Raw genomic sequence first — 25,967 nt, 5'->3', positions numbered from 1 at the left:
AACCGATAATATACAGCACTGCCCAGCTGCGCAGAGAACCGATAATATACAGCACTGCCCAGCTGTGCAGAGAACCGATAATATACAGCACTGCCCAGCTGTGCAGGGAACCGATAATATACAGCACTGCCCAGCTGTGCAGGGAACCGATAATATACAGCACTGCCCAGCTGTGCAGAGAACCGATAATATACAGCACTGCCCAGCTGTGCAGAGAACCGATAATATACAGCACTGCCCAGCTGTGCAGAGAACCGATAATATACAGCACTGCCCAGCTGTGCAGAGAACCGATAATATACAGCACTGCCCAGCTGTGCAGGGAACCGATAATATACAGCACTGCCCAGCTGCGCAGAGAACCGATAATATACAGCACTGCCCAGCTGTGCAGAGAACCGATAATATACAGCACTGCCCAGCTGCGCAGGGAACCGGTAATATACAGCACTGCCCAGCTGTGCAGAGAACCGATAATATACAGCACTGCCCAGCTGCGCAGAGAACTCTACAAGCAGAAGTCTGTAACATCGAAACATACAATTTGATGGGAGAGGAGAACCACTTGCCCCACCTCACCAACCCATTTTCCTATCTGCTGCAAAACAGCCTTGGATCCCTGGCTTTCTTTCAAGGTTCAGGATAGCCGTCTGTCAACCTGGGGTCCGGCGCATAAAAGGGGCCCCAGGAGACTTTTACGTGTGACATAGTGACAGGAGGAACATGCCCATCGGGAGATAAAGTGACAGAAAGAGGAGCATACATTCCTCAGATAGTGCCACCTGGGACCCTAGCACCCGGAAACTCCCAGACTGCACTGGAGCAGTTTCATGAATTTATAGAACAAGGTCAAGCCTGTAAGAACATATAACATAGGTAGGTAATTCAAAGACTATAGGAATTCCCATAGAGTGGGAGCTACTGGACTTAAAGTTATTTATAAGCAGGCAGCAACAACACACGAAAGAAATAGAGCAGTACTTTTATCTCCAGTCCCTGGGAAAATGGACCGGATGGATCGGTCTCGCTTCTTCTTCTCCTCGGGGTTAGGGGGCAGCGGTTTCGAGCCATGGTTCAAGGTGCTGCAGTCTTTGAGGCCGGCCCCGATGAAAGTGCTGGTGTTCCTCATGGGCGGAGCTGGCGGCTTGTCTTCAATTTCCAGGGCATTATCGGACATCTTCGGCGGTCCCAGCTCTGCGGCTAGCGGGAGAGAGAACAGAGTCGCTGTTACCACGTGCAAGAGCGTTCGCCGGGTTCACCACGTACAGCTGCCAGGGGGAGAGCAACGCTGCGCGGCAGCCAAAGGGTTAAAGCCAGGGTGGCCAACTCCAGTCCTCAAGAGCGACCAACAGGTCTGGTTTTCAGGATCTCCCTGCTTCAGTACAGGGGGTGCAGTCTTCGACCGCCGCTGAGCCACCTGGACAGGTGCAGAGATATTCTGAAAACCTGACCCGTTGGTAGCTCGAGGACTGCGGTTTATTTTTTTAATAGTAGCTCGCATGGGGAAAGCGGCCCTGAGGCAGGGGTCACAGAGAAGTTACTTTTCATACCCAGTGTCTTAATTGAATTAGTACTCCAATGTTTGACCTGCCTCCGACCTCACAGTGATACTGTATAATGCGCACTGTACGTGTATGGAACTATTCCTGCATGTGTGCGTGGAAGTGCGTGTGCGCGTGGAAGTGCGCGCATGGAAGTGCGTGCGCGCGTGGAAGTGCGTGCGTGTGGACGTGTGTGGACGTGTGTGCGCGCGTGGAAGTGCGTGCGCGCAAGTGCGTGCGCGCGTGGAAGTGCGCGCATGCAAGTGCGTGCGTGCGTGGAAGTGCGTGCGTGCGTGGAAGTGCGTGCGTGCGTGGAAGTGCGTGCGCGCGCGGAAGTGCGTGCGCGGAAGTGCGTGCGTGGAAGTGCGTGCGCGCGCGGAAGTGCGTGCGCGCGCGGAAGTGCGTGCGCGCGTGGAAGTGCGTGCGCGGAAGTGCGTGCGCGCGTGGAAGTGCGTGGGTACCATGAAAGTGGGAGAAGGAGCGAAAAGTGTAAAGACACTGACTGGCACTGAGTTTGAGCATGGGAGCCTGGTTCAATTCCCAGTGTCAGCTCTTTGTGACCTTGGGCAAGTCACTTTATCTCCCTGTGCCTCAGGCACCAAAATCATAGATTGTAAGCTCCACGGGGCAGGGACCTGTGCCTGCAAAATGTCTCTGTAAAGTGCTATGTAAAACTAGCAGCGCTATACAAGAACATGCTACTATTATTATTATTATTAATAATAAGTCCTGTCTGATCCAGAGTGATGAGATCAAAGTTGCGAGTTGCCGGACAATATTTTCTGTGAAACCTAAATCTATTGGCTCTTTTTTGGATGATTATATTTCACATTATGTTAAAATTATAATTTAACATACAGTGCATCAGAGTTAAAATGAATATATCCGAAAAGCAAGATTTTTTTTTTTTTTTTTTTTTAGTATAATCTCAGAATTACTACAGCAGTGGATTTCAACATCAGGGTTCGATTAAGAGTAACTTGGTTATGTCGGATATTTTATCTTTCATGAAAACAGCAGCAGTTTGCCCTCTTAATTTGCCGGTTCAAACATTAAAAACAAACAAAACATTAAAATAGATTCATAAATTATTAAAGAGAATTTAAAATAAAAAAAACTTTGAGGAAATGGTTTGGGGTACAGATAGCATCTTTAACCTGTATGCACATTCCACGGGTTGTTGAGCTCTGAGGTATAGGTCAATAAGGATCTAGAAATAGCCTTGAAGACTGTTTACAAAACGCCGAGAATGTGAAATACCGGTATATATCTGTCAAGTTATTTTGCAAACTTGGTGAGCGGAGACTTACGAGGTTTGATTTCTTCTAACTACTCTGTGTGTGCGAGATGGACGCGTGCGGGACAGACAAAGCCCTCGTAATATTTATTACATTTCCAAAGAAAGCAGCCCCACCAAATGTTTGCTTTAAGAATGATTGAATACTTCCAGGAGTGCAGAATTACATTATGAACTGGTTTTCAAATTTCTCTTTGCCACCATTGGTAATTATTAATTTGTGCACAATTAAATAAGACAGCCCCTCTATTAAACTGCATACAGTATATACATATAGACTGACACACAGTATTGCTTCCAGTTCAAACATTCAAGACTGTGGAAACATACCGGTATGTCAACAGGCTTTCCTTAAGGGTTAAAACAAATTCCAAAACAGTTACCATGTTATGTGAAACCAAGGCCAAAAAATGTCAAAACCACCTAGAGCAGAACATCTCTTTGTTAACTTCAAATCTCAGTTGCCCTCAGTGACGTGCATTAAATATTTGAACATATGGCTCAACCCCATGCTAACATTTGGCGTGTGGATTGATAATCTGTCATTTAACACGTGTCATTTTGGGGAACTCCTACAGAAACAACGAAGTGACTGTGTCTGAAGACGCAAAACCCAACCAGGCCCAGTGGTCACGCCACATTGACGCCGGTGACATTCTGTATGGTTCAGATGTCCAGTCTCAGTAAAACGGATACTATATCAGTGGTGCTCAACTCCAGTCCTCAAGAGCCACCCCCCCCCCCCCCCCCAACAGGCCAGGTTTAAAGGATATCCCTGCTTCAGCACAGGTGGCTCCATCAGTGATCAGAGTCAACGACTGAGCCACCTGTGCTGGAGGTGGGATATCCTTAAAACCGGACATGTTGGGTGCTCGAGTACAAAAATATCTCCGGGCCTCCTGTGTGCAGGAACTTAGGGAATCTCAGAAAAATATACAATCATCGTGAGAAAACCATCATATTAAGGATCTTGCAGCAGAGCTAACAATTGACCTTTAGCCCTTGCAGCCTGTTGTACCTGTAATGACGTGCACAACACAACAGGGTAAAAGTTCAAGATCACAAGGAACTGCAACGATCGTTCCATCTGGGTTTCCCCCGCTGCAAATCCCACAGATATTATTATGGGCGCCTTCCTAGTAAAAAGTCAGATGGCGTCAAAACGTAGAATGCAAAAAAAATAAAATAAAAGTGATGCAGGAAACATCGCTCCAACAAGGGGAGCAAATATAGCAAGAGTGTAACTATAATGTGGACTTATCTAATCATCTAGTGGATTGCTTTATTGTAATGTAAGTATCGTCCACAAAAGGGTGATCTGAGTAATCATCAACATGCGGGGTGCAGAGGGTATGCTGAATTACCGCTCTGGATTTTAACAATGAAGGTGCTGACCCCCCCTTTTGCAACTCGTCAATTAAATCAGAGGTACCCAACACCAGTCCTCGTGCCCCCCCCCCCACCCCCCAACTTGTCAGGTGTTCAGGATACCCCAGCTGCAGCACTGGTGGTTCAATCAGAGGCTCAGTCGAAGACACCTGACAAGTTGGGGGGGGGAGGGGTGGGAGAGAGGGGGAGCTTGAGGACTGGAGATGAGCACCCCTGAATTGAATTACAAAAGCTTTCCATAAGTTATGGTGAGTGACATACTGCAAGCGCTCATTTGCATGTCATTGCCCAGACTCCTTTGCTGTGGTGGAAGCACAGTATGCGGTGAGATTGCGGGTAAGGCAGATTTGTGGCCATGTCTCTGACGTGTGAATATGCGACATGTTCTGCCATTGCCCATACTTTCTGCCAAACCTTAAAGCGGCAATCCAAGCAGCTCAACACTTTTCCAAACCCAAGCAGGGTTCCCACAAATGAGCTCTGGGGGAAAGGCGGGATTGCAGATTTAATGCCACTAGCAGCAGCACAAAACAGAACATGTTACAGGGTTAGAGGGTATGTCATGGAAGTCAGTCCTGAATCAGCCACTGCATCCTTAGTAGAGATCCCAAGACAGCCAGTAGTTCACATAACCTTAGTTCGGAGTGTGGTCCAACAAGTGAATACAATTTAACACTCGCAGCCTTCAATTAACTTCTTTTCAAAGCAACGCGTTGAAGGCCTGCTAGCAGCAGTGGGGTTAATGGACTGGTTAATATAAAAAAAAACAAAAAAACACCTTAGTCAAGTGTAGGGGTTCAAAGGTCAGGTCCCAGAATCCTCCTGCTGGAGAAGAGGCCCTTAGAGATTCCACCTCTGCCTGCAGGGTCTGTGTATGTGTCAGAGCCCTTGGGACAGCAGATGGTGGCTACACATTGGGGGAGCGGAGGGGAGGAGGGGGATTGTTGAGGATGGAGAGACCAATTTGCATTTAAATAGGTGACCAAGTGGTTGTGTCATTACTTGTAGCAGTAATCACCTGCTCTCTGAAATCCCAAAGGGGCAAAGGGTAGTGTCAGCAGTCTTTTAACTCCTCTATTGCTTTGTTCAGAGGAGGATACAGCGGTTAAAGGCGCAGTCCCCAACCCGTCCAAGATTAAAACTAGTGGATTGGTGTCCATTTTGCAGAGAAGTATTTTAAATGATTTTTAAATGTTTATACCAATGTTTGTGCACCGTGTAACTTGGCGGTTAAAGGGACAGTTCAACTTAGCAACTCAAATAATTGTAGTGTAATTCGATTCCTTAGTCCGTGTCTACAGTTAGCGCAACGGCGCAGCCGTTTTTTTCACGAGAAAATCTTTTGATTATGTTGTGCGATGGCCGGGTCTCGTGCACAGTTCAGCCAATGAGGGCGAACCGCTCACGTGATGTCACGGGCACACCCCCAAACATCGAATTAGAGCTGGCTTGGTCGCGTCTCCTCCTCCAGGCCCCAAAGGCCACGGATCGCCTGTGCAGTCATGCGCTCCCCTACTATGTACAAGGCCTTAGAAAGATTCAGGCACTCTTAAAGTGACACATAAGGCCACAATTATACACTGCGTTAGCGCACGTCCGCGCTCATCGTATCGTGGGCGCCTCCCGCCCGAGCAACGTGTTAATTGTGAGGAAAGCGATTGGGGAGGCGTGGCGGACGCGTCATGAGGCTGGTTCGCCTTGATTGGCTGAACCGCCCGACGTGACACAGCCGTCGCTTGAAAAGACGAAATTATTTGTCTTTTCAAAAGGCGCTCGCGCCGTCGCGCGCACTAGGGGCGGCTTCATGGGCATTCAGCAATTTGTGGTTGTGGCGTGAGAGCCAGCGCGCGCCGTTTAATCGCGTCCATACTTATGTCTGTCTTGTGAAGAGCGACAATGAATCAGCTCTTGGCGGGAACACAAACCAAGTATAATCAGTTGCTTCTGTGTCTGTTCGACTAACGAGGGCACCATAATCACTTTGTAAACAAAATAACAAAGCTCTCCTAGCAATGTTAATGGCTGTATAAAAAGGTTTTTGACCCTGAAAAATCTTAAATGCAAAATTTAAAATACTCGTCATAAATATATCGTTGTTTGAGCATAAATTTTTTTTTTTAATGAAAATAGGCTTACTAATGAAAGAATTCTAAGGCCTCATTAAAGACGCCTAATCAGAACTTGTCATATCAAAATACCTTCCTTTTTAAATACAGCATTTTTCCTGTCAAAGAACATTTAATCGCCTTTTCCTCAGTACTCAGAGAATGTAGATACTGACTTTTACAGCTACGACGACGATATATATGTAAATAAATGGTGTCCAGCAGCTACATTTAACCTACTTACATTGCCACTTCGTTCACTTTCACCCTACATTGGACTGCCCTTTAAGGTGGGTTTTACAACCCTGTCTGCTCAACCATTTTCTTTATTATAGGCCCTTACATAAAGGGTGCTTGGTTGTGGAGGGGCCAGGAAAAACTGCCAACCTTACTAATGACCCAGGAAGACTGACAATCAAATGACCATTCGAAGCCCTCGTTGCAAAGTAAAACACAAACATTTCATTTGCAGACGTTTAAACAAAAAAAAAAAAAAAGAAGGTTTAAAATACCTGCGTGTCTGATTTTTTTTTTAAAAAAAAAATACGATCATGGGAAGTCAGAGGAGATGTGTGTCCCTTTCCTAGAAATGAGCCAAGAAGAGTGATGGCGTCCAGTGGAGTCACATGAGCTGAAGAAGAAAAAAAACAAATGGTCGGAGGTGGCCACTTGTCTTCGTACTCTGGTGCTGGCTCGGAGGGAACCAAACACCAGGAAAACTGGTATACAGAAGGAGGTCTGCGGCGCACAAGAACACAAGCTGAAGTTAACGTCATTAGGTCACCACTACGGTTAATACATCGAATTGATTCTATGTAGAACTGACCCTTCTGGGCTCCTGTAGGCATCCTGTGCTGCTGGCAATGAAACAGGTTGCAATACATTCCATGCCTCGCTAATAAGAACTACCTGAAACTGCAGAGCAGGCTTTATCCTGAAACCGTCTCGGCGATGGCTTAAGAAGTGAATATTTTGAACGAGTGATGAGTGGCTCCGCTGATTCTGCACTTCCTTGTCACAGGCTTCGTTGGAGAACAAGTGAAACGCAGCGGGCAAAAAAAAAAAAACCTCTATGACAACATGGATATGGAAGCCAAAAAAGTGACATACTGTGTACCCAATACTGGGTGTTTCACAACCCAGAATCCAGCTTAACCACAGTAGGACATGTGACACTGTTCCAGCTCTACTAAACATGTGTATCCATAGTCTGTGAGAATCAGGGTGAAAGGGGAAGTCTCTCCTAGAAGGAAGGAGAAGTGGCATGTATATAATATGTTAAATATGCTGACTGGCACTTTTTTTTTAATGCTTTTAACCAAGATTTTCATGGTAATCGCGTGCCTCGGGGACAGGGCGGGGAGGCTTTCCATTCATTAGGCCTCGGTCCCGCTGCGCTCGTTGGCGCGGGCGGCAATGTCGCGAGTTCCCCACCAGCAGGGGAATCCTCGCGAGCCGGTCCCGGTCCCCACTGGCGGCACAGCTGACTACACGCTGTCGCGCGTCAGCCGCTGGAGACACCAGAGAATGGTGTTTTCTAGCTTTGACGCGTGACGTGTGTGGCTGTGAGCCAATGGGGAGGGGAGGCTTCGGGAGGAGGAGAGGCTTCGGGGAGCGGGGAGGAGTGTGGAGTGAAAGCAGGTGAGTGCCTTTCTCTGTGTGTGTGTCTGAGTGCGTGCCTGTCTGTGTGTGTATGTGTCTGAGTGCGTGAGTGCCTGTCTGTGTGTGTGTGTGCCCGAGTGCCTGCCTCTGTCTGTGTGTGTGTGTATGAGTGCGTGAGTGCCTGCCTGTGTGTGCGCCCGTGTGTGTGTGTATGAGTGCGTGAGTGCCTGCCTGTGTGTGTGTGCGCGTGTATGAATGAGTGCCTGCGTGTGTGTGTTTAAACTTACCTTCCAGCTCCAGCCCGAGTCCGTGGAGGGAGGGGGGGGAGAGTAGCGGGTCCCTCCGCTCAAGCCACGCCCCCCCTCCCTGTCAAACCGCCCACCTCCCGCCCACCTCCCGATCAAACCTCCCACCTCCCGCCCACCTCCCGCTCCGGCTCCCGCTCCCTACAGACCGCAGATCGCGGTCTGTGTATCTCAGCGCACCGCCTGTCAGCAGCGCAGGTGCGCTGACTCTGGGAGCGGGGCCTTAGCCTAAGCCAACGTCTCGTGGTAATAAGACTGGGCCCGCAACGCTACAACAGGTACATGGCTCTTTCTGCTCTTAGCTTGCAAAGGCATTATGAAAGCATTAGTCAGGCAGAGAAACAGAAGTGGCTGGTCTGGGTTTCCAGGGAAAGGCAGCACGTTTATTTCTCACAAGACACAGATAAGTAAATTACCTTAAGAGCGATTCAATTTTACAACAGAAGCCAATTACACCAAGTTGTTTAAAAAGTGCTTTTTGACCCGTTCTGTTGCACTGCCCATTTAAAAAGGAGCAATTAAAGCCGGCATTTTTTTTTTTTTACACAGGATTGAAGCAGGGGATCTCCAGAGCTGAACCCCATTAATTTCAGCTCCGGAGACTCTCTGCTTCCATATACACTTGCCTCCGAAGGAGGTGCCTGTATCCCTCTGCAAGTTTAAAGCTCCCGCGTCCCGCAGACCAATAGGAAGCTGCTGTCCGGCCTTCCTGCCTCTCACCTGTCTCCCCTACAATCTATCCTAAACGCTGCTGTCCGGCCTTCCTGCCTCTCACCTGTCTCCCCTACAATCTATCCTAAACGCTGCTGTCCGGCCTTCCTGCCTCTCACCTGTCTCCCCTACAATCTATCCTAAACGCTGCTGTCCGGCCTTCCTGCCTCTCACCTGTCTCCCCTACAATCTATCCTAAACGCTGCTGTCCGGCCTTCCTGCCTCTCACCTGTCTCCCCTACAATCTATCCTAAACGCTGCTTTTAAAGCTTTACACTCTTCTGCCCCTCCTTATATCTCAGCCCTAATTTCTCGCTATGCACCATCCCGACTCTTGCGTTCTTCTCAAGGATTACTTCTTTCTACCCCCTTTGTATCTAAAGCCCTCTCCCGCCTTAAACCTTTTTAACTTTCTGCCCCGCACCTCTGGAATGCCCTTCCCCTCAGTACCCGACTAGCACCCTCTCTATCCACCTTTAAGACCCACCTTAAGACACATCTGCTTAAATAAGCATATGAATAGCACTGGATAATACTGACACATGATACATAAGCTTGGCCCCCTGCAGACGCACTTACTAGAACTCCCTCCTACTGTCTCTGCACGTTCTCCCTACCTACCAATTAGATTGTAAGCTCCTCGGGGCAGCGACTCCTCTTCCTTAATGTTACTTTTATGTCTGAAGCACTTATTCCCATGACCTGTTATTTATATTATTTGTTATTTATATGATATGTATTACTACTGTGAAGCTCTATGTACATTTATGCCGCTATATACTGTAAATAAAGACATACAATACAACGGATGATGCCACGTCTTCCTATTGGCCTATGGAGGTATCTCAGGAAGCAAGAGGTCTCTCCAGAGCTGAAATTAACGGGGTTCAGCTCCGGAAAACTCTCTGCTTCCAACCTATGGTAAAAAAAAAATTAAAAATCACAAACAAAAAGATTGCCCGCTGGCATTGCCCCTAAGATGTGGCCGGTAACCACAGAGTGGAGGTTGGAAGGTGAACTAGCATCAAAATGATGGCAAAAAAAGTTACACATTTTAACCCTTTCAGTGCCCTGTGACAGTCACCATGTCATGAGGTCTGGCACTCCTGTGGCCCTTGTAACAGCGTGGCTACGTCATGGGCTTTATGCTGGTTTCTCAGGCGAAGCCATTCCAACGAAGCCTCGGCCTGACCGAAACAGAAGTGGCGACTCTGCAGTGCAAATCGCGGAGGTCCCGGGGGTGGGGGGGGGGGGGGGGGGGTATCTGGTGTTGCCAGACCTGCGGCAGCGAAAAGGTTGACCAGAAACATGAAGGTCGTAGACGCTCCTGGATTTCAGCAACAGATCAGGTGCCAATCCTGCAAGCATCACACAGAACGTTTATTTTGCTAAACCTGGCGGGACACCTTAAAAATCGGATCTCGTTTTAATACACCGTCCCATCCTGTATTGTATCTTTCATTGTGTGCTTGGTCTCGTTTATAATCAGCGGTCACAATCCTAGTAGCACTCCTTTTGACACAAATGCGGTATATAATCGGGGTTGTGTGTGTTAGGTCTCATTTACAACCTTACATGTTTTCTTTTTTCTGAAACTGCGAAAAGCGCTATTTAAATAAAATTATTATTATTATTATTATGGCATTTGGCTCAAACAACCAGTACAAGCCGAGTGCGTGTTCACGTGATCAGTCCGTTCCGGGCGCAGGAAACACAGAGTACAGAACGCAGCATGGACCCGGTGACGCAGATTTACATGGGCAAACTGGTTCAAGTCAAATTTGCTCCGAGAGGGGTCTGCAAAGGGTTAAACCATAGTAATTTGCCCTTCATAACAAAATAGCTACGTTTTATCCTAATTATATGCTGCGTGGTGAAAGACACAGTGGGTGCTGGGCTCTTGGTAATAGGGTGGGAGTAAAAAAAAGGTGCAATCCCACATAGGCAGATTACATTTTTTTATTTATTGAAAGCAAATTAACAGTATAATTTGCTTCTTAAGCTAATACAACCGCGCTAAACGCAACTTTTTTTTTCCTTTCTGGAAATTCATTTGACAAATTGCTATTTTTAGGGGCCTGTGTGTCAACCCGGTGTTTTCTTTCCCCCTTATCCATATCAGCATTAGCGTATAAGGGTTCCATGTAAAAATGGATTTTGCGCAAAAAGGCGACACTGCTCATTTGCATGTCATTTCCTAGAATCCCTTGCTGCAGTGGAAACACTGATAATGGTGAAAGGTAGGGTTTCAAACCTGTCGGAGAGGAGCGATCTGTGCTGAAGTTGGGATAGCCTGACCTGTTCGGGAGGGGGGGGGGGGGTGCTTGAGGACAGGAGTTAAGCCCCGCTGGTCTGTACCCCGACACTTGAGGGACCTGCGCTGGGAATGTATAGGTTTTCTGTTTAGCTCCTTGTTATTTGTATAAAACAGTCTGACCCCCGTCTACCACATGTAATGATGCAATCCTTTCTTCTGCAACAAGTACTGGACGGCTTAAGTTATTACAAGCTGTGTCTGAGCTCTAACTGAACATATTACTTTTAAACAGGTTGCCCTCAATTTGGGACATGTTTTGCCAACTTGGGATTTTGTTAAATTTGCATATTTTTCCAGTAAAACATGAAACCAAGGACTGCTTGGGTGTGAACCCTTACTGAATACTGGTGGGTGCAGCGTAATTATGGGAGAGCCAATTTATAGTGCCCTGTGGGGAGGGGGACAATTGTACAGTCAGGTGTATACGCTCCAACTGTACCTATTTAGCAGGCACACTACGTATTTGGGATCCTGTATGAACAGCTGCACCTACTAATAAAGAGAGAGCTTGCGTGGGAAAACTGCATAGATAAGGGGACTTCCATAGAAATTGCTTGGAAGTACTTTAACCCAGCATGGGTGGGGTAACTGCAGTGGTACCTGTGTGTGCAAAATGTTGGCGGGTTTGCAGTTAACTCCTTGCACACGTGGATACACACACGTGTAAGTGTGAACGTGGCAATGCTTATGGATCTCTTAAAAAAAAAAAAAAAAAGTCTGAACTTTTCAATTCCCCAGAGTTCCCCCTCAAAGGGCGCTCACGTTTTTAATGGCCAATTGCAGGCAGTTTTCGGCCAAAAATTCCCCATCGGGCACTTTGGCGGATACAGAATAAACCTGCAAGCAGTGTGCACAGTTCTGAGTGTTTACATAGTCGCACGCGGGGGTCCAGTGAGGACGTTTTGCCCTTGTATTTAATGACTGTTGCAGGGCTCCAAATAACACGATCGTGATAAACACAACCAAACATCGTGCACCCAGAACGTCTCTAATCTATAACGGTGGTAATCTTATACAAAGTATGACCTTCCTACCGTCTCTGTACGTTCCTCCTACCTACCAATTACATTGTAAACTCCCCGGAGCAGGGACTCCTCTTCCGAAATGTTACTTTTAGTCTGAAGCACTTATTCCCATGACCTGTTCTTTGTATTTGTTATTTATATGATTATGTCACGTGTATTACTGCTGTGAAGAGCTATGTACATTAATGGCGCTATATAAATAAAGACATACAGTACATGACTGAAACCCGGAGTCCTACATAAGGACGAAGGGGCAGGCATGCAACACCTGTCTTAGCATTCGCAATTCTTGGTTAAAAAAAAGGTATCACCATTGTTTCCAGGGCGGCCATTGCAGTCTTTGGAGGCAAAATTTCATTTATTTATTTGAAGATATTCAAATGTACCCCAAAAGCCTCACTCCAGGCAATTTATACAGTTTGAGGGGGGGGGGTTGTTTTGGGTTCTCACACGTGATAAATATGCTAGCTACACTGATTTGGGCAGGAATACAAGGAAATTGTCTTCACTGTCCACGGCTCAAAATATCACACCCCCTGCCCCCCTCTTGTGCAAATTACTGTCAGTGACTGTCTCGCTGCAAAACACAACTGATCTGGGCAATGAAGACCCCCCGCCGACAGCAGCTTTGCTGACCGAGGCACCAGCGTCACCGACTTTCACCAAACAATGAGGTAATGAAACTGGCAGCCGAAAAGCTGGGCAAAGGGTCACGCTGACTCAGACGGGGAAAACAGAGGCAAGTCGGTGATATGCAAACATTTTCTGAATGTGGAAGAGGGGAGGAGGGGGGGCTGGGTATTTGCACAGCTTGTGCTGTGAAGTGGGAGACTCCGGCAATGCTGGCTGCAGGTATGAGCGGAGGAAACCCATCAATGGCTTAACCGTCTTGCTGTTAGAAGGGGTTGCAATGCATTGTGGGGCTTATTCAATAGCTCCCCAAGGAGCAGAAATCTGTGACATTTGGGTGAGCTGGACAAAAAAAACAAAACAAAAAAAAAATGGATGATATTTTGATGGGAAAGATTAATGCACCGCTGGCAGCCAAGGAGTTAATCGATGCAAAGACTCCATTCACATCTATTAGACCAGGCGTGGCCAACTCCAGCCATCAAGGGCCACTAACAGGACAGGTTTTCAGGATATCCCTGCTACAGCACATGTGGCTCAATTTTTTTTCTTCTTTTTTTTACAAAAGTAATAAATAAAGTGTCAATCAGCTACATTTAACCCTTTTATCGGCTCACTCCTCTTCGTCCACTTTCGTGCCGGGTTGCACTGCCCCGTTAAGATGGGAGTGAACGTGCTGAAGCAGGGGACATCCTGAAAACCTGACCTGTTGGGGGCCCCTGAGTGGGAGTTGGCATTAGACCATTTATTCTAAAAATGCAACGAGAGTGACTGCAAATGAGTGAGAGTCCCAGATAAGCAGAGTTGACATATTGGGGGGTGGGGGCAGGCAATGGGGGGTCGTCACGGTGGAGAGGGTGCAACGATATCAGAAAGACGCTGGTGTAAATTCCTTGAATAATGCATTTTTATGGGATGAAATGTAGTGTGAAATATGGGGGGGGAGGGGGAGGAGAAGCCTGATATTTACAGATACAGAATTTCATTGTTGGGAAGCAGCCTGGGAAAAGCCTTAAAGTATAACCTAGAAGCTCAAGAAGAAAAAAATAGCTATTACTTATCTACGTCTTCCGAAGAAAGAGTCAAACACCTTTACAGTTACGGTCTTCTTTCTATAGCGTGAAAAATGGACATAAATCTGTCCTTGTCAGCAACACAAAACCGAAGACTGCCAGCTACTTAATGTCTGTCTCTGAGTTATGATGGCACCATAATTACTTTCTAAATGAAAGAACGGGGCCAAGCCAGCAGTTAATGACTACGGAATGGCTTTCAGGGTTGAGACGATTTGCCAAACATCTTACAAATCATTGAAATGTTTAAAGTTTATAATGTGTTTTAATATACAGCTCAACCCCCTTATAACGCTGTACTTGTCCGATGTTTATTTAATTTTTTTGTGTGTCAATTGGCTACATTTAGCCCTTGTCTCTGGTCACTGCTCTTCGTCCACTTTCATGCCGGGTTGCACCGCTCGTTAAGTGAACGTTACGATGGAGGAGAAAAGGAAGATGGGATCATGGGCACATGGGAAAGAGCGCGTGGGGAGTATTTGGGGAGGACGTCCGAGATGTGCCGGGTCAGAGATTTCGACAAGAACGGGCGCTGGGTCTTCAAGAGGCAGTGGCCATTATTTTCTAATGCACCAGCAAAATCGCCTCCAACTTTCTCCTGAACCTGGGGAATCCGGGTCATAAAGTAATCGGCAGTTCTGGAACACCTTTGTTTGGGCAAGTTCCGACCCGGTTCTAACCCCCCCTCCCCCCCCCCCCCCCCGACAGAAAACAAATAAAAAGGACTACTGCTTTTAACCCTGTGGGTGCCCACTACTACGTTGTGACGTCCAGACTCGCCAAGGGCCCCATCGTACAGTAGCTGCGTCATGGACCTTTTGCTGTTTTTCTAGGGGAGATCGTATAGAAGGACCCCCTCCTCCCCCCATCCTCTTGCATTCGGGTCAGTGATGTAATGATCATGTACTCACACAATCGCGACGTGAAGGGTTACAATGTCAAACTCCCCAGACGAAGCTACACGAATAGCAAAGAAGATGCTTGCAAGCCAGCCGGCGGCCTTTAATTCATTGCACTTCTAAGGGCTGGGACCCGCTGCGCCCGGCGGCGCAGACGGCCGCGTGAGAGTTCCCCACCAGCAGGGGAATCCTCCCGAGCAGGTCCCAGTCCCCCCTCACTGCACGGCTCACTACGCGCTGTGACGCGTCAGCCGCCAGGGGATGCAAGAAAATTGTGATCCCGAACGGTGACGCGTCACGCGGTGCGCTGATGAGCCAATCAGCGGTGGGGGCGGGAGCGGGAGCTGTCAGACAGCTTCCAACACAAGGTAGGGGGTGGTGTGTGTGTGTGTTTGTCACCGTGTGAGGAGGGCATTTGTGGGGGAAGGGGGAGGGGGCTGCTTACCTTCCGGCAGCCCGCAGCAGCTCCCTCCTGCAGCCCGAGCCCGTGGAGGGAGGGGGGGGAGTAGCGGGTCCCTCCGCTAAAACCAGGCCCCCCCCCCTCCCACTCCCGCCCCCTACAGACCGCATATCGCGGTCTGTGTCTGTCTGCAGTGCGGGCACGCTGACTGAGGGGAGCGGGGGCCTCAGCCTAAGGCTCCGCTGCCTTAGACCACGCGCCCGCACTGCAGACAGGCGGCGCGTGGAGAGGCACTTGAAGCTATTTGCAGTCCGTAGGAGCATGGCCAAACGGGTCGGGGGGCGCAGCCATGACAAGGGCACAACAATAGAGCTCACAGCACTGCAGCAGCGCCAGGGGGAGGGGTGTGTGTGTGTGTGTGTGTGTGTGTGTGTGTGTGTGTGTGTGTGTGTGTGTGTGTGTGTGTGTGTGTGTGTGTGTGTGTGTGTGTGTGTGTGTGTGTGTGTGTGTGTGTGTGTGTGTGTGTGTGTGTGTGTGTGTTAACTGCTGTTTGCCAGTTTGAAGTTTTCCCTCTTCCTGGTTTTAAAACGATGCCCTCCCATTGGCCATCACTAGCTGGCTTGCCATTGGTTGATGGGAGCCAGTCTGTGATTGGCTCCCTCGCGCACCATGTGACGCGTCGCCGCACGGGAACACGATCCTCGTGTATCCCCTGCTGGCTGACGCGTCACAGCAAGTAGTCAGCTGTGCAGTGAGGAGGGACTGGGACCGGCTCGGGAGGCTAAAAGGAGATGGCGAGTAGCGTTCTCGCGGCCGCGCGCGCTGCCGGACCTAGCCCTAACACAGGTCACTAAACCACATGGTACTTTTAACCCCTTCAGGCTTGGCAGAGGGCCGCAAGCAACACTAAAGGGAACTGTTGCAAAAACAAATGCAGGTTATTTTTACCTCCTGACAACCTACGGATCTAAAAATAATGGCGCTGTCTATAACAATGACGAACGACCGAAGGATCTTAACGCAGCAAACATGCCAACTCAAAGCTTTTATCGATTTATTTATTTTTACCATATTTAAACCGAGGGGTTTGAACAGAGCTATATTTAGCTCCGGCGACCCCTCCCCCCACTCGCCCGGGGTCCAAGATACTTGACTATTTATTTAGTTGCCGGTGCTTCTCACATTTAAGGAAATCCAAACGGCCGGTACCACAGGCTGCCACGTCACCGGTAACTAAACAGCCAAGTATCGGGGGGAACCAGAGGGTCCCCAAAACTGAAAATAGCACGGCTCGGCTCTGGGGGGGCCCCAGATTCATAAAGTTGTGCAAAAATCAATAAAATGTGATTTCTGGTAGATTGCCTAGAAGGGTGGGAGCTGTGCTGGTCCTTTCTTCCATGCAGTAACAAAGGAGGGAGAGGGAGTAGGGGGAATGATACCTTTTATTGGACCAACAAGTAGTGTTATAAGCTTTCGAACCTCTCATCAGGAGACCTGATGAAGGACCCCGAGAGGTTCGAAAGCTTGTGAAACCCTCCCTGCCCGGCTTCTAGGGAGGTTACATCGGTGTGTGTTGAATGGCTACTCCGCATGAGTTACGTTGACCCAGCGGCTGGGCGATGAAATAGCAAGGTTGTAGAATAATGGGCGGCAGGAACTTTTGTAGCACGGCTGTCATTCGTGTCCCCAGCACAGGGACTGCTCATTCACCACTATACCCGTTGAGGGTACAGATAACCACATTGACAATCAATCCTTTTTTGGCTAAGGTTTGTTTTTATTTAATTGCAATTTATTTTATGAATGTGATTGACTTTAGGTTGCCCATTGATTGGCAATGTGTTTATCTATGCCCCTATTGTGGGCATAGGTTGCCACAGTGACAATCAATGTGTTCATTGCCTACCATGTAAGGTAAGGTCAATTGTATTTTATGGTGTATTTATTTGTACAGTATTTCAACACATACGGGCAAAAGCGGTATTAGCCATATTTGGCTACTAGTGCTTTTGCCCATTTGTGTGTGTGTGATGATGGGGGTAGATTAAGGGTGCACTCTAGTTGCCTTGGGGAGGGTGGTTAGTCCTCCCAGCTGGGTAGCGGGTGGGGTTAACCCCTTAATTACCATAGTGGTTAAAACGCTATTGTAATTAAGGGTTTAACCTATCCCGCAACCCTCCCCTGAGGCTTACCCCACCCCCCCCTCCCCGGGGCCACTACAGTACACCCTTCACCCACCCCATTAAAACATCAGTAACCCCTTAATTACCTTAGTGGTAGTAACAACTGTGGTAATTAAGGGGTTTCTGATGTTTTAATGGTTGAGCATCGACCCTTTCTGCAACATTAGTGAGGAGGACAACGCCTTCATGCTGACAGGGGTAAGTAAAACATTACTTTAATTTGTATTTTACTGTACTGTATATTGAATTTGAATGGGCAAAAGCGCAAGTAGCCATATTTGGCTTCTAGGGCATTTGCCCATTCCTCTATGGATGAGGGGGGGTGGGGTTGTTGGGGGCAGAGTGAGTGGGTGAAGGGGGTAGTTGCCCAAGGGTAGGTGGTTAGGCCTCTTGTGTGGGTAGTGGGAGGGGTTAACCCCTTTAATTACATAGGATTGAAGCAGGGGGTCTCCGGAGCTGAACGGCATTCATTTCAGCCCCAGGGACACCCTGGTTCCCAAGATGCAGGCGCTGGTATGTCCTGCACGTGTAATTCTACCGCTTCACGCGACAGGGACATTTAAAAGTTGCCAGAGATACCGACACCCCATACCGGGCAGCAGGGGGTTCCCGGGGCTGAAATTAATCGGTTTCAGCTCCAGAGGCACCCTGCTTCAATCCTATGTTATTAAAATAAAAGCCTGTTATAGATGGACAGCGAGTGACCGATTCCGCCTACTCTCACTGCGGGTCTCTTCCAGACTGACGCTGCACCGTAGGACTAACAGCGCGAGTCCCATTCAGGTGCTGGGACCACCGCTGCATTAATCCTGATGGGCAATTAGCCTGGTCTCGAGAATTCCGCGAGCGGGCAGTGATCAGGCAGCTGCCATCTGTGGTTTCCTGGCCGGATAACCGACAATAGGTCTGACTGCATTTGTAGGTGGTATGATACCTTTAATTGGATCAACACGTAGTTGTTATGTTACAAGTGTAACCTCCTCCTAAAGGGATACTAGCAGTGTTGGTGTTTGCTAGGACCCCCCCCCCCCCCCCTAGGTTGCTATGGGGATCCAGATGTCATGCTGAGGTATTTTAAGGAGAAGGCACTGTTCTAGAAGGTCAGGTTCCTAGAAGTCGAGAGGAACCTCGGGGAGAGTAGATGAGAAATGTTTATCAAGTAACAGCAAAGACCACGCCCCCCTGTTTATTAGGTTACAGATAGGGACAGTATCCCTTAAATTAGAGACCCCTAAAGAAGAGATGGAGTCCTGAACAGTTCAGTAAAAGGAATGTGGCACGCCATAGAGGGCCTCAAGAAAGAGGGCTCAAGGGTACCAGCGGATCAGCACCAATAGTCCTCAGCAGACTGTATGAAAGGGGCATCATTAACTTCGGTCAAGGAATAACAGACCCACCAGGATTCCCGTAGGGGCCCAGAATAAATCGGAGTAACACTGATGATGGTTTCCGATGAGACAAAGAGGGACTGGGTCCCACACCTACTTAGGGCAACTAAGTAAATGTACCTCCGTTCAAGTATGAAGGGTGGGCACTAATGGAAGAGCCATATTCATGCACGTCCGATTATAAAATACAGTGCAACAGTGTCAAATGTGCATGAGCGGGTCCCTGTGCTGGGGACACATAAATAACAGCTGTACTACAAAAGTTCCTGGCGCCCATTACTCTACAACCTTGCTACCGCATCGCCCAGCCGCATGAATCCAGTCAAGGTGTCCCATGCGGAGTAGGCACACACACAATCTCCCTATAAAGTGGGGCAGGGAGGGTTACACAATCTTTCGTACCTCTTGGGTCTTCATCAGGTTTCCCGATGAGAGGTCCAATAAAAGGGGATCATAGATTGCTGCCTTGCATATCCCCCATGGTGGTAAAACTGCAGGGGCCTTACTCTAAAGAACACATCACAAATCGTTTTTTCCTTGCATAGCCCTGGCGGTGTACGCAGCCACGGGTCCCTGCCACGTAGACAATACAATCTCATTCTCGGTGCCTGAGGCACAGGGCGATACAGTGACAGGCCCAAAGTCACAAGGAGAGGACACCGGCATGTTAACCCCTGCTTCACCCCATGTAATCGTTCCTAATGGAGGAGGATTCAAAAAATAAAAGTTATTAAAACAGGGGGGGGGGGAGGGGAATAGGAATTTTCTGTCCGTCAAAATGTAATGTACAGCACTATGTACATAGTCAACATACCCTAAAATGATCAGTACAGCACGAGCAGATAACAGGGCTCAGCCCACTGCTGCTGTGGAAACCCGTTTAAAAACAGAGGGTTTAAAAAAACAAAACAAAGATGCCAATGTCCGTATAAATATGGGACCACTCTAATTCCCTATATATCAGCCCTAAGCTCCCCTCTGATGGGGGTCATAAGGTCAAGAGCACACGCTAAACTGAAACTAGTGATTATAATGCGGAATCCCCATTAGGAGACGGGAGAAGTGGCCAATGAATACTCCCTTAGGCCTCGGATACAGTAGTAGTACAGTAATATAGTAGTACAGTAGTCGCGCGCGCCTGCTGCAGAGGCGATCCGTGGCCTGTGGGATGTGGAGGAGACGCGTGGAGGAGACGCGTGGCCGTGACGTCACATGAGGGGTTCGCCCTTATTGGCTGAACCACGCACGTCACCCGGCCGTCGCGCGATAAAAAAATTGTCTTGCCAACAATTGAGGTATGGCCTTTTGTTTGCACCGCGCAGACTATGGACGCGACCCTTAATGAAAGATTATCTTTTATGGGCTACCTAATGTTTGGGGATTTCAATGGCCCTGAAAGCATGCATCTAAAAACACTAGTTAGCCAATAAAGAGATCATTTGTTTCCCTTCAAGCAATAGCAATGTATGGAGACTTTCTGCTGTAGTGAAACCAAATCCCCTGTTTCTTTATACGCATCAACCTCAAACATGTCACCGTTTTGCCGCCGACTGAGCCGCCGACTGAGCCACCTCTGCTGAAGCAGGGATATCCTGAAAACCTGACCTGTTGATGGCCCTTGAGCACTGAAGCTGACCATCTCTGTGCTAATCATAATGAACACGGCTGACATACTTAGTGGCGTTCTCAACCCTTTACATCCCTTGTCACCTCGCCAGTTTTCCTTGATGTCATTTTTATATAAATGATTAACCAATTGTTTTCAGCTTTGTTAATGTTTGTTAATGTCTTTGGGAGAGCCATCGGTTATCAGCGGATGTTACTTCCTTTTTCTCTGGATCAACAGGTACACACCTGCGAGGCTTACGTTTGCTCCTCTGTAAAGTGCATATCCAAGAACAGCAAAACACAGGGACAAAAACTATTTGCCCCCCGGAAAAAAGAACAATTTTCATCTTAACAGCTACAACCTTCAGGACCCTCCTAGAAAACTTACTCAAACCTTTGTCAATAGGAGAAGGTCCCTGGCTTCTTAGGACACAGCAGCAGGGCAGAATAAAAGGTTTCATTCCACTCCGGGGCTGTCCCTGGCCTCATGGGAAGAAATTCTATAATCAGCGAGCATGAGGAGGAGGATTCTGGGACAGGAAAGTGCACCCATAAAAACCAACTATTACAGTGGCACCCGTTGGGGTTGCAGTCCTCCCCTCCTCGCCCTTCTTTTTATATAGGTGAGAAACGCAGCTTGGAACACATTCATTTCAGCTCCGCAGACCTCCTCGTTCCCGAAATTCTTACCCATCAAAGGTAGCAGTCCTAAATATAACCAAACTGAACTTGTTTTAAATGACTTCTCAATGTCTGGAAACGTCACCCAGTTTTCACTTGATTCGGGAGGAGGAAAGGGAGATTGTCCAAGTCTGACGATTGCCGGCATCGCCTCAATAATTAGTTCATGCGATTTTTTTCACTTCCCTGCAAAACTAATAACCATCGGACCGTACATAGAACACAGCCTAAAGCAAACCCACTCACAACGCTATGCAACATTTACAAAAATTCAGGATAAATATTTCTACTTGCCCGATATTTAATAAAGAGGACCAAGCTACATCCAAATCAGCTTGCTTCCTACATCCCACTTGCTGCCAGGTATCCTCTACTACTGGTCCATCCAATTGCCCATATGGGCTGATGGCTGTACATTTTAGGGGTCCCACCAATGTTTACCTCGGCCTGGACACGCAGGTAACGAACATTTTCCACCCTGCAATTGTGTGAACTTTTTTGTTTTGTTTTTTTAAACAGGCGTTTTGGGGGCATTAGGTCCCAGGCGTAATCAAAGGCAGACAAAAAATACTACAAAGTGTTGACTGGTGGGTGCTTGTTTAATGGGATCAAGTCCTGACATGGCCATTTGTAGTGTGTGAATGTGGTTAAATCCTTTTATACAAAAAAGGTGCCACCGTCTTTTCCCTGTTCTGTAAAACTCAAATTAGACTGGAATTTACCTGAGGGACCAGAAACAATGGGGTTTGTAGCCAATCAGGGCTGTGTGTGTGCTGCTCCATATCTCCCCGAAAATAAGGGGTTTGTCTGTACCCTGGTGCTGAACAGAGCCTCAGTAGCTCTCATAACTTGCACACCTTTGGTACTGAGTTGTGTACTCCTTATAAAGTACCTAATACTAGAACAGCTCTCAGTACTGGAGACTATTCGCATATCAATTCCTACGGCGTTCTACACGCAGGCGGCGACACTTCCCTACGGCGTTCTACACGCAGGCGGCGACACTTCCCTACGGCGTTCTACACGCAGGTGGCGACGCTTCCCTACGGCGTTCTACACGCAGGTGGCGACGCTTCCCTACGGCGTTCTATACGCAGGCGGCGACACTTCCCTACGGCGTTCTACACGCAGGCGGCGACACTTCCCTACGGCGTTCTATACGCAGGCGGCGACACTTCCCTACGGCGTTCTATACGCAGGCGGCGACACTTCCCTACGGCGTTCCACGCGCAGGCGGCGACACTTCCCTACCGCGTTCTACACGCAGGTGGCGACGCTTCCCTACGGCGTTCTACACGCAGGCGGCGACGCTTCCCTACGGCGTTCTACACGCAGGCGGCGACACTTCCCTACGGCGTTCTACACGCAGGCGGCGACGCTTCCCTACGGCGTTCTACACGCAGGCGGCGACACTTCCCTACGGCGTTCTAGACGCAGGCGGCGGCGCTTCCCTACGGCGTTCTAGACGCAGGCGGCGACACTTCCCTACGGCGTTCTAAACGCAGGCGGCGACACTTCCCTACGGCGTTCTATACGCAGGCGGCGACACTTCCCTACGGCGTTCTACACGCAGGCGGCGACACTTCCCTACGGCGTTCTATACGCAGGCGGCGACACTTCCCTACGGCGTTCTAGACGCAGGCGGCGACACTTCCCTACGGCGTTCTACACGCAGGCGGCGACACTTCCCTACGGCGTTCTACACGCAGGCGGCGACACTTCCCTACCGCGTTCTACACGCAGGCGGCGACACTTCCCTACGGCGTTCTATACGCAGACGGCGACACTTCCCTACGGCGTTCTACACGCAGGCGGCGGCGCTTCCCTACGGCGTTCTAGACGCAGGCGGCGGCGCTTCCCTACGGCGTTCTAGACGCAGGCGGCGACGCTTCCCTACGGCGTTCTATACGCAGGCGGCGACACTTCCCTACGGCGTTCTAAACGCAGGCGGCGACACTTCCCTACGGCGTTCTATACGCAGGCGGCGACACTTCCCTACGGCGTTCTAGACGCAGGCGGCGACACTTCCCTACGGCGTTCTAGACGCAGGCGGCGACACTTCCCTACGGCGTTCTACACGCAGGCGGCGACACTTCCCTACGGCGTTCTACACGCAGGCGGCGACACTTCCCTACCGCGTTCTACACGCAGGCGGCGACACTTCCCTACGGCGTTCTACACGCAGGTGGCGACGCTTCCCTACGGCGTTCTACACGCAGGCGGCGACACTTCCTTACGGCGTTCTACACGCAGGCGGCGACACTTCCCTACGGCGTTCTATACGCAGGCGGCGACACTTCCCTACGGCGTTCTATACGCAGGCGGCGACACTTCCCTACGGCGTTCTACACGCAGGCGGCGACACTTCCCTACGGCGTTCTACACGCAGGCGGCGACACTTCCCTACGGCGTTCTAGACGCAGGCGGCGACACTTCCCTACCGCGTTCTAGACGCAGGCGGCGACACTTCCCTACCGCGTTCTACACGCAGGCGGCGACACTTCCCTACGGCGTTCTATACGCAGACGGCGACACTTCCCTACGGCGTTCTACACGCAGGCGGCGACACTTCCCTACGGCGTTCTACACGCAGGCGGCGACGCTTCCTTACGGCGTTCTACACGCAGGTGGCGACGCTTCCCTACGGCGTTCTAGACGCAGACGGCGACACTTCCCTACGGCGTTCTACACGCAGGCGGCGACGCTTCCTTACGGCGTTCTATACGCAGGCGGCGACGCTTCCATACGGCGTTCTATACGCAGGCGGCGACACTTCCCTACGGCGTTCTATACGCAGGCGGCGACACTTCCATACGGCGTTCTACACGCAGGCGGCGACACTTCCCTACGGCGTTCTACACGCAGGCGGCGGCACTTCCCTACGGCGTTCTAGACGCAGGCGGCGACACTTCCCTACGGCGTTCTACACGCAGGCGGCGACACTTCCCTACGGCGTTCTATACGCAGGCGGCGACACTTCCCTACGGCGTTCTACACGCAGGCGGCGGCACTTCCCTACGGCGTTCTAGACGCAGGCGGCGACACTTCCCTACGGCGTTCTACACGCAGGCGGCGACACTTCCCTACGGCGTTCTATACGCAGGCGGCGACACTTCTCTACCGCGTTCTACACGCAGGCGGCGACACTTCCCTACGGCGTTCTATACGCAGGCGGCGACACTTCCCTACCGCGTTCTACACGCAGGCGGCGACACTTCCCTACGGCGTTCTATACGCAGGCGGCGACACTTCCCTACGGCGTTCTACACGCAGGCGGCGACACTTCCCTACGGCGTTCTACACGCAGGCGGCGACACTTCCCTACGGCGTTCTACACGCAGGCGGCGACACTTCCCTACGGCGTTCTACACGCAGGCGGCGACACTTCCCTACGGCGTTCTACACGCAGGCAGCGACACTTCCCTACGGCGTTCTATACGCAGGCGGCGACACTTCCATACGGCGTTCTACACGCAGGTAGCGACACTTCCATACGGCGTTCTATACGCAGGCGGCGACACTTCCATACGGCGTTCTACACGCAGGTAGCGACACTTCCATACGGCGTTCTACACGCAGGCGGTGACACTTCCCTACGGCGTTCTACACGCAGGCAGCGACACTTCCCTACGGCGTTCTATACGCAGGCGGCGACACTTCCATACGGCGTTCTATACGCAGGCGGCGACACTTCCCTACGGCGTTCTACACGCAGGTAGCGACACTTCCATACGGCGTTCTACACGCAGGCGGCGACACTTCCATACGGCGTTCTATACGCAGGTAGTGACACTTCCATACGGCGTTCTATACGCAGGTAGTGACACTTCCATACGGCGTTCTATACGCAGGCGGCGACACTTCCCTACGGCGTTCTATACGCAGGTAGTGACACTTCCATACGGCGTTCTACACGCAGGCGGCAACACTTCCCTACGGCGTTCTACACGCAGGTGGCGACGCTTCCATACGGCGTTCTACACGCAGGTAGCGACACTTCCCTATGGTGTTATACACAGGTAACGTTACTTCCCTATGGTGTTATACACAGGTAGTCAAGTGGTTCTTTACAGGCTGCACACAAGCCACTGAGCCGGAGTGAAACCCCCCGCCCCCTCCTCACCTCACACGGGTACAGGTGTCCGCTGCTCAGTCCCCCCAGGTTGGGGCCGGCACTGCCTCCCGCGGGTGTGTGAGATCCCCTGTGCCCCCTCCGTCTCTTCCCAGCTGTATCCACACGTCCGAACCGAAGCCGGTCCTCACTCACAGTGAGCAAGCAGAGCCGGGGAGAAGCCACGCCCTCCGGTCTCCTCACCCAATCACCGACCTGCACCCTCCTCACCCAATCACCGCCCTGCACCCTCCTCACCCAATCACCGCCCTCCTGATCGAAACCCACTTCCCCCCCCCCCCCAACCAGCTCCACCGCCACGATAACCACGCCCGCCCCTTCGCTTAGCGTGAACTGGTGCAGCCCGCGTTCAGTTGCCCCGCCCATTCTGTTCACGGCTGGGCGAGCAGGCCCCGCCCCCTTTCCTCCAGCCTATCAAGTTCTACCTCCGCTAATGAAAGCGTTTCTTCCACTGGAGGCCACGCCCACCGTGCGCCCTGGAGCTCCATTGATTCTCTCAGCCGCTGTGAGCGAGCCCCGCCCATTCGCCACGTGACCCCCTTGCTATGCAGAGGCGGGAAGTGTGCAGCACTTGCTGCTGCTGCTGCTGCTGCTGCTGCTGCTGCTGCTGCTGCTGCTGCTGCTGCTGCTGCTGCTGCTGCTGCTGCTGCTGCTGCTGCTGCTGCTGCTGCTGCTGCTGCT

General features: G+C 50.2%; 1 protein-coding gene across 1 annotated transcript in view; it reads right to left on the bottom strand.

The window, feature by feature from the left end:
• PAK1 (p21 (RAC1) activated kinase 1) overlaps positions 1-25,440 on the bottom strand; it is a 93,164-nt gene extending 67,724 nt beyond the window's left edge. The window contains exons 1-2 of the mRNA XM_075592640.1: positions 25,278-25,440; positions 982-1,200 (exon numbers count right to left, since the gene is read on the bottom strand). Of these exons, the coding sequence (XP_075448755.1) occupies positions 982-1,177 (196 nt within the window). The 5' untranslated portion in view covers positions 1,178-1,200; positions 25,278-25,440. The remainder of the gene's footprint in view (positions 1-981; positions 1,201-25,277) is intronic.
• Positions 25,441-25,967: the final 527 nt, after the last annotated feature.

This window comes from Ascaphus truei, chromosome 3 (assembly GCF_040206685.1).
Source record: "Ascaphus truei isolate aAscTru1 chromosome 3, aAscTru1.hap1, whole genome shotgun sequence".
NCBI classification, from domain to species: Eukaryota; Metazoa; Chordata; class Amphibia; order Anura; family Ascaphidae; genus Ascaphus; species Ascaphus truei.
Note: the sequence above shows the minus strand (reverse complement) of the source record. Positions and strands in the feature narration are given on the sequence as shown.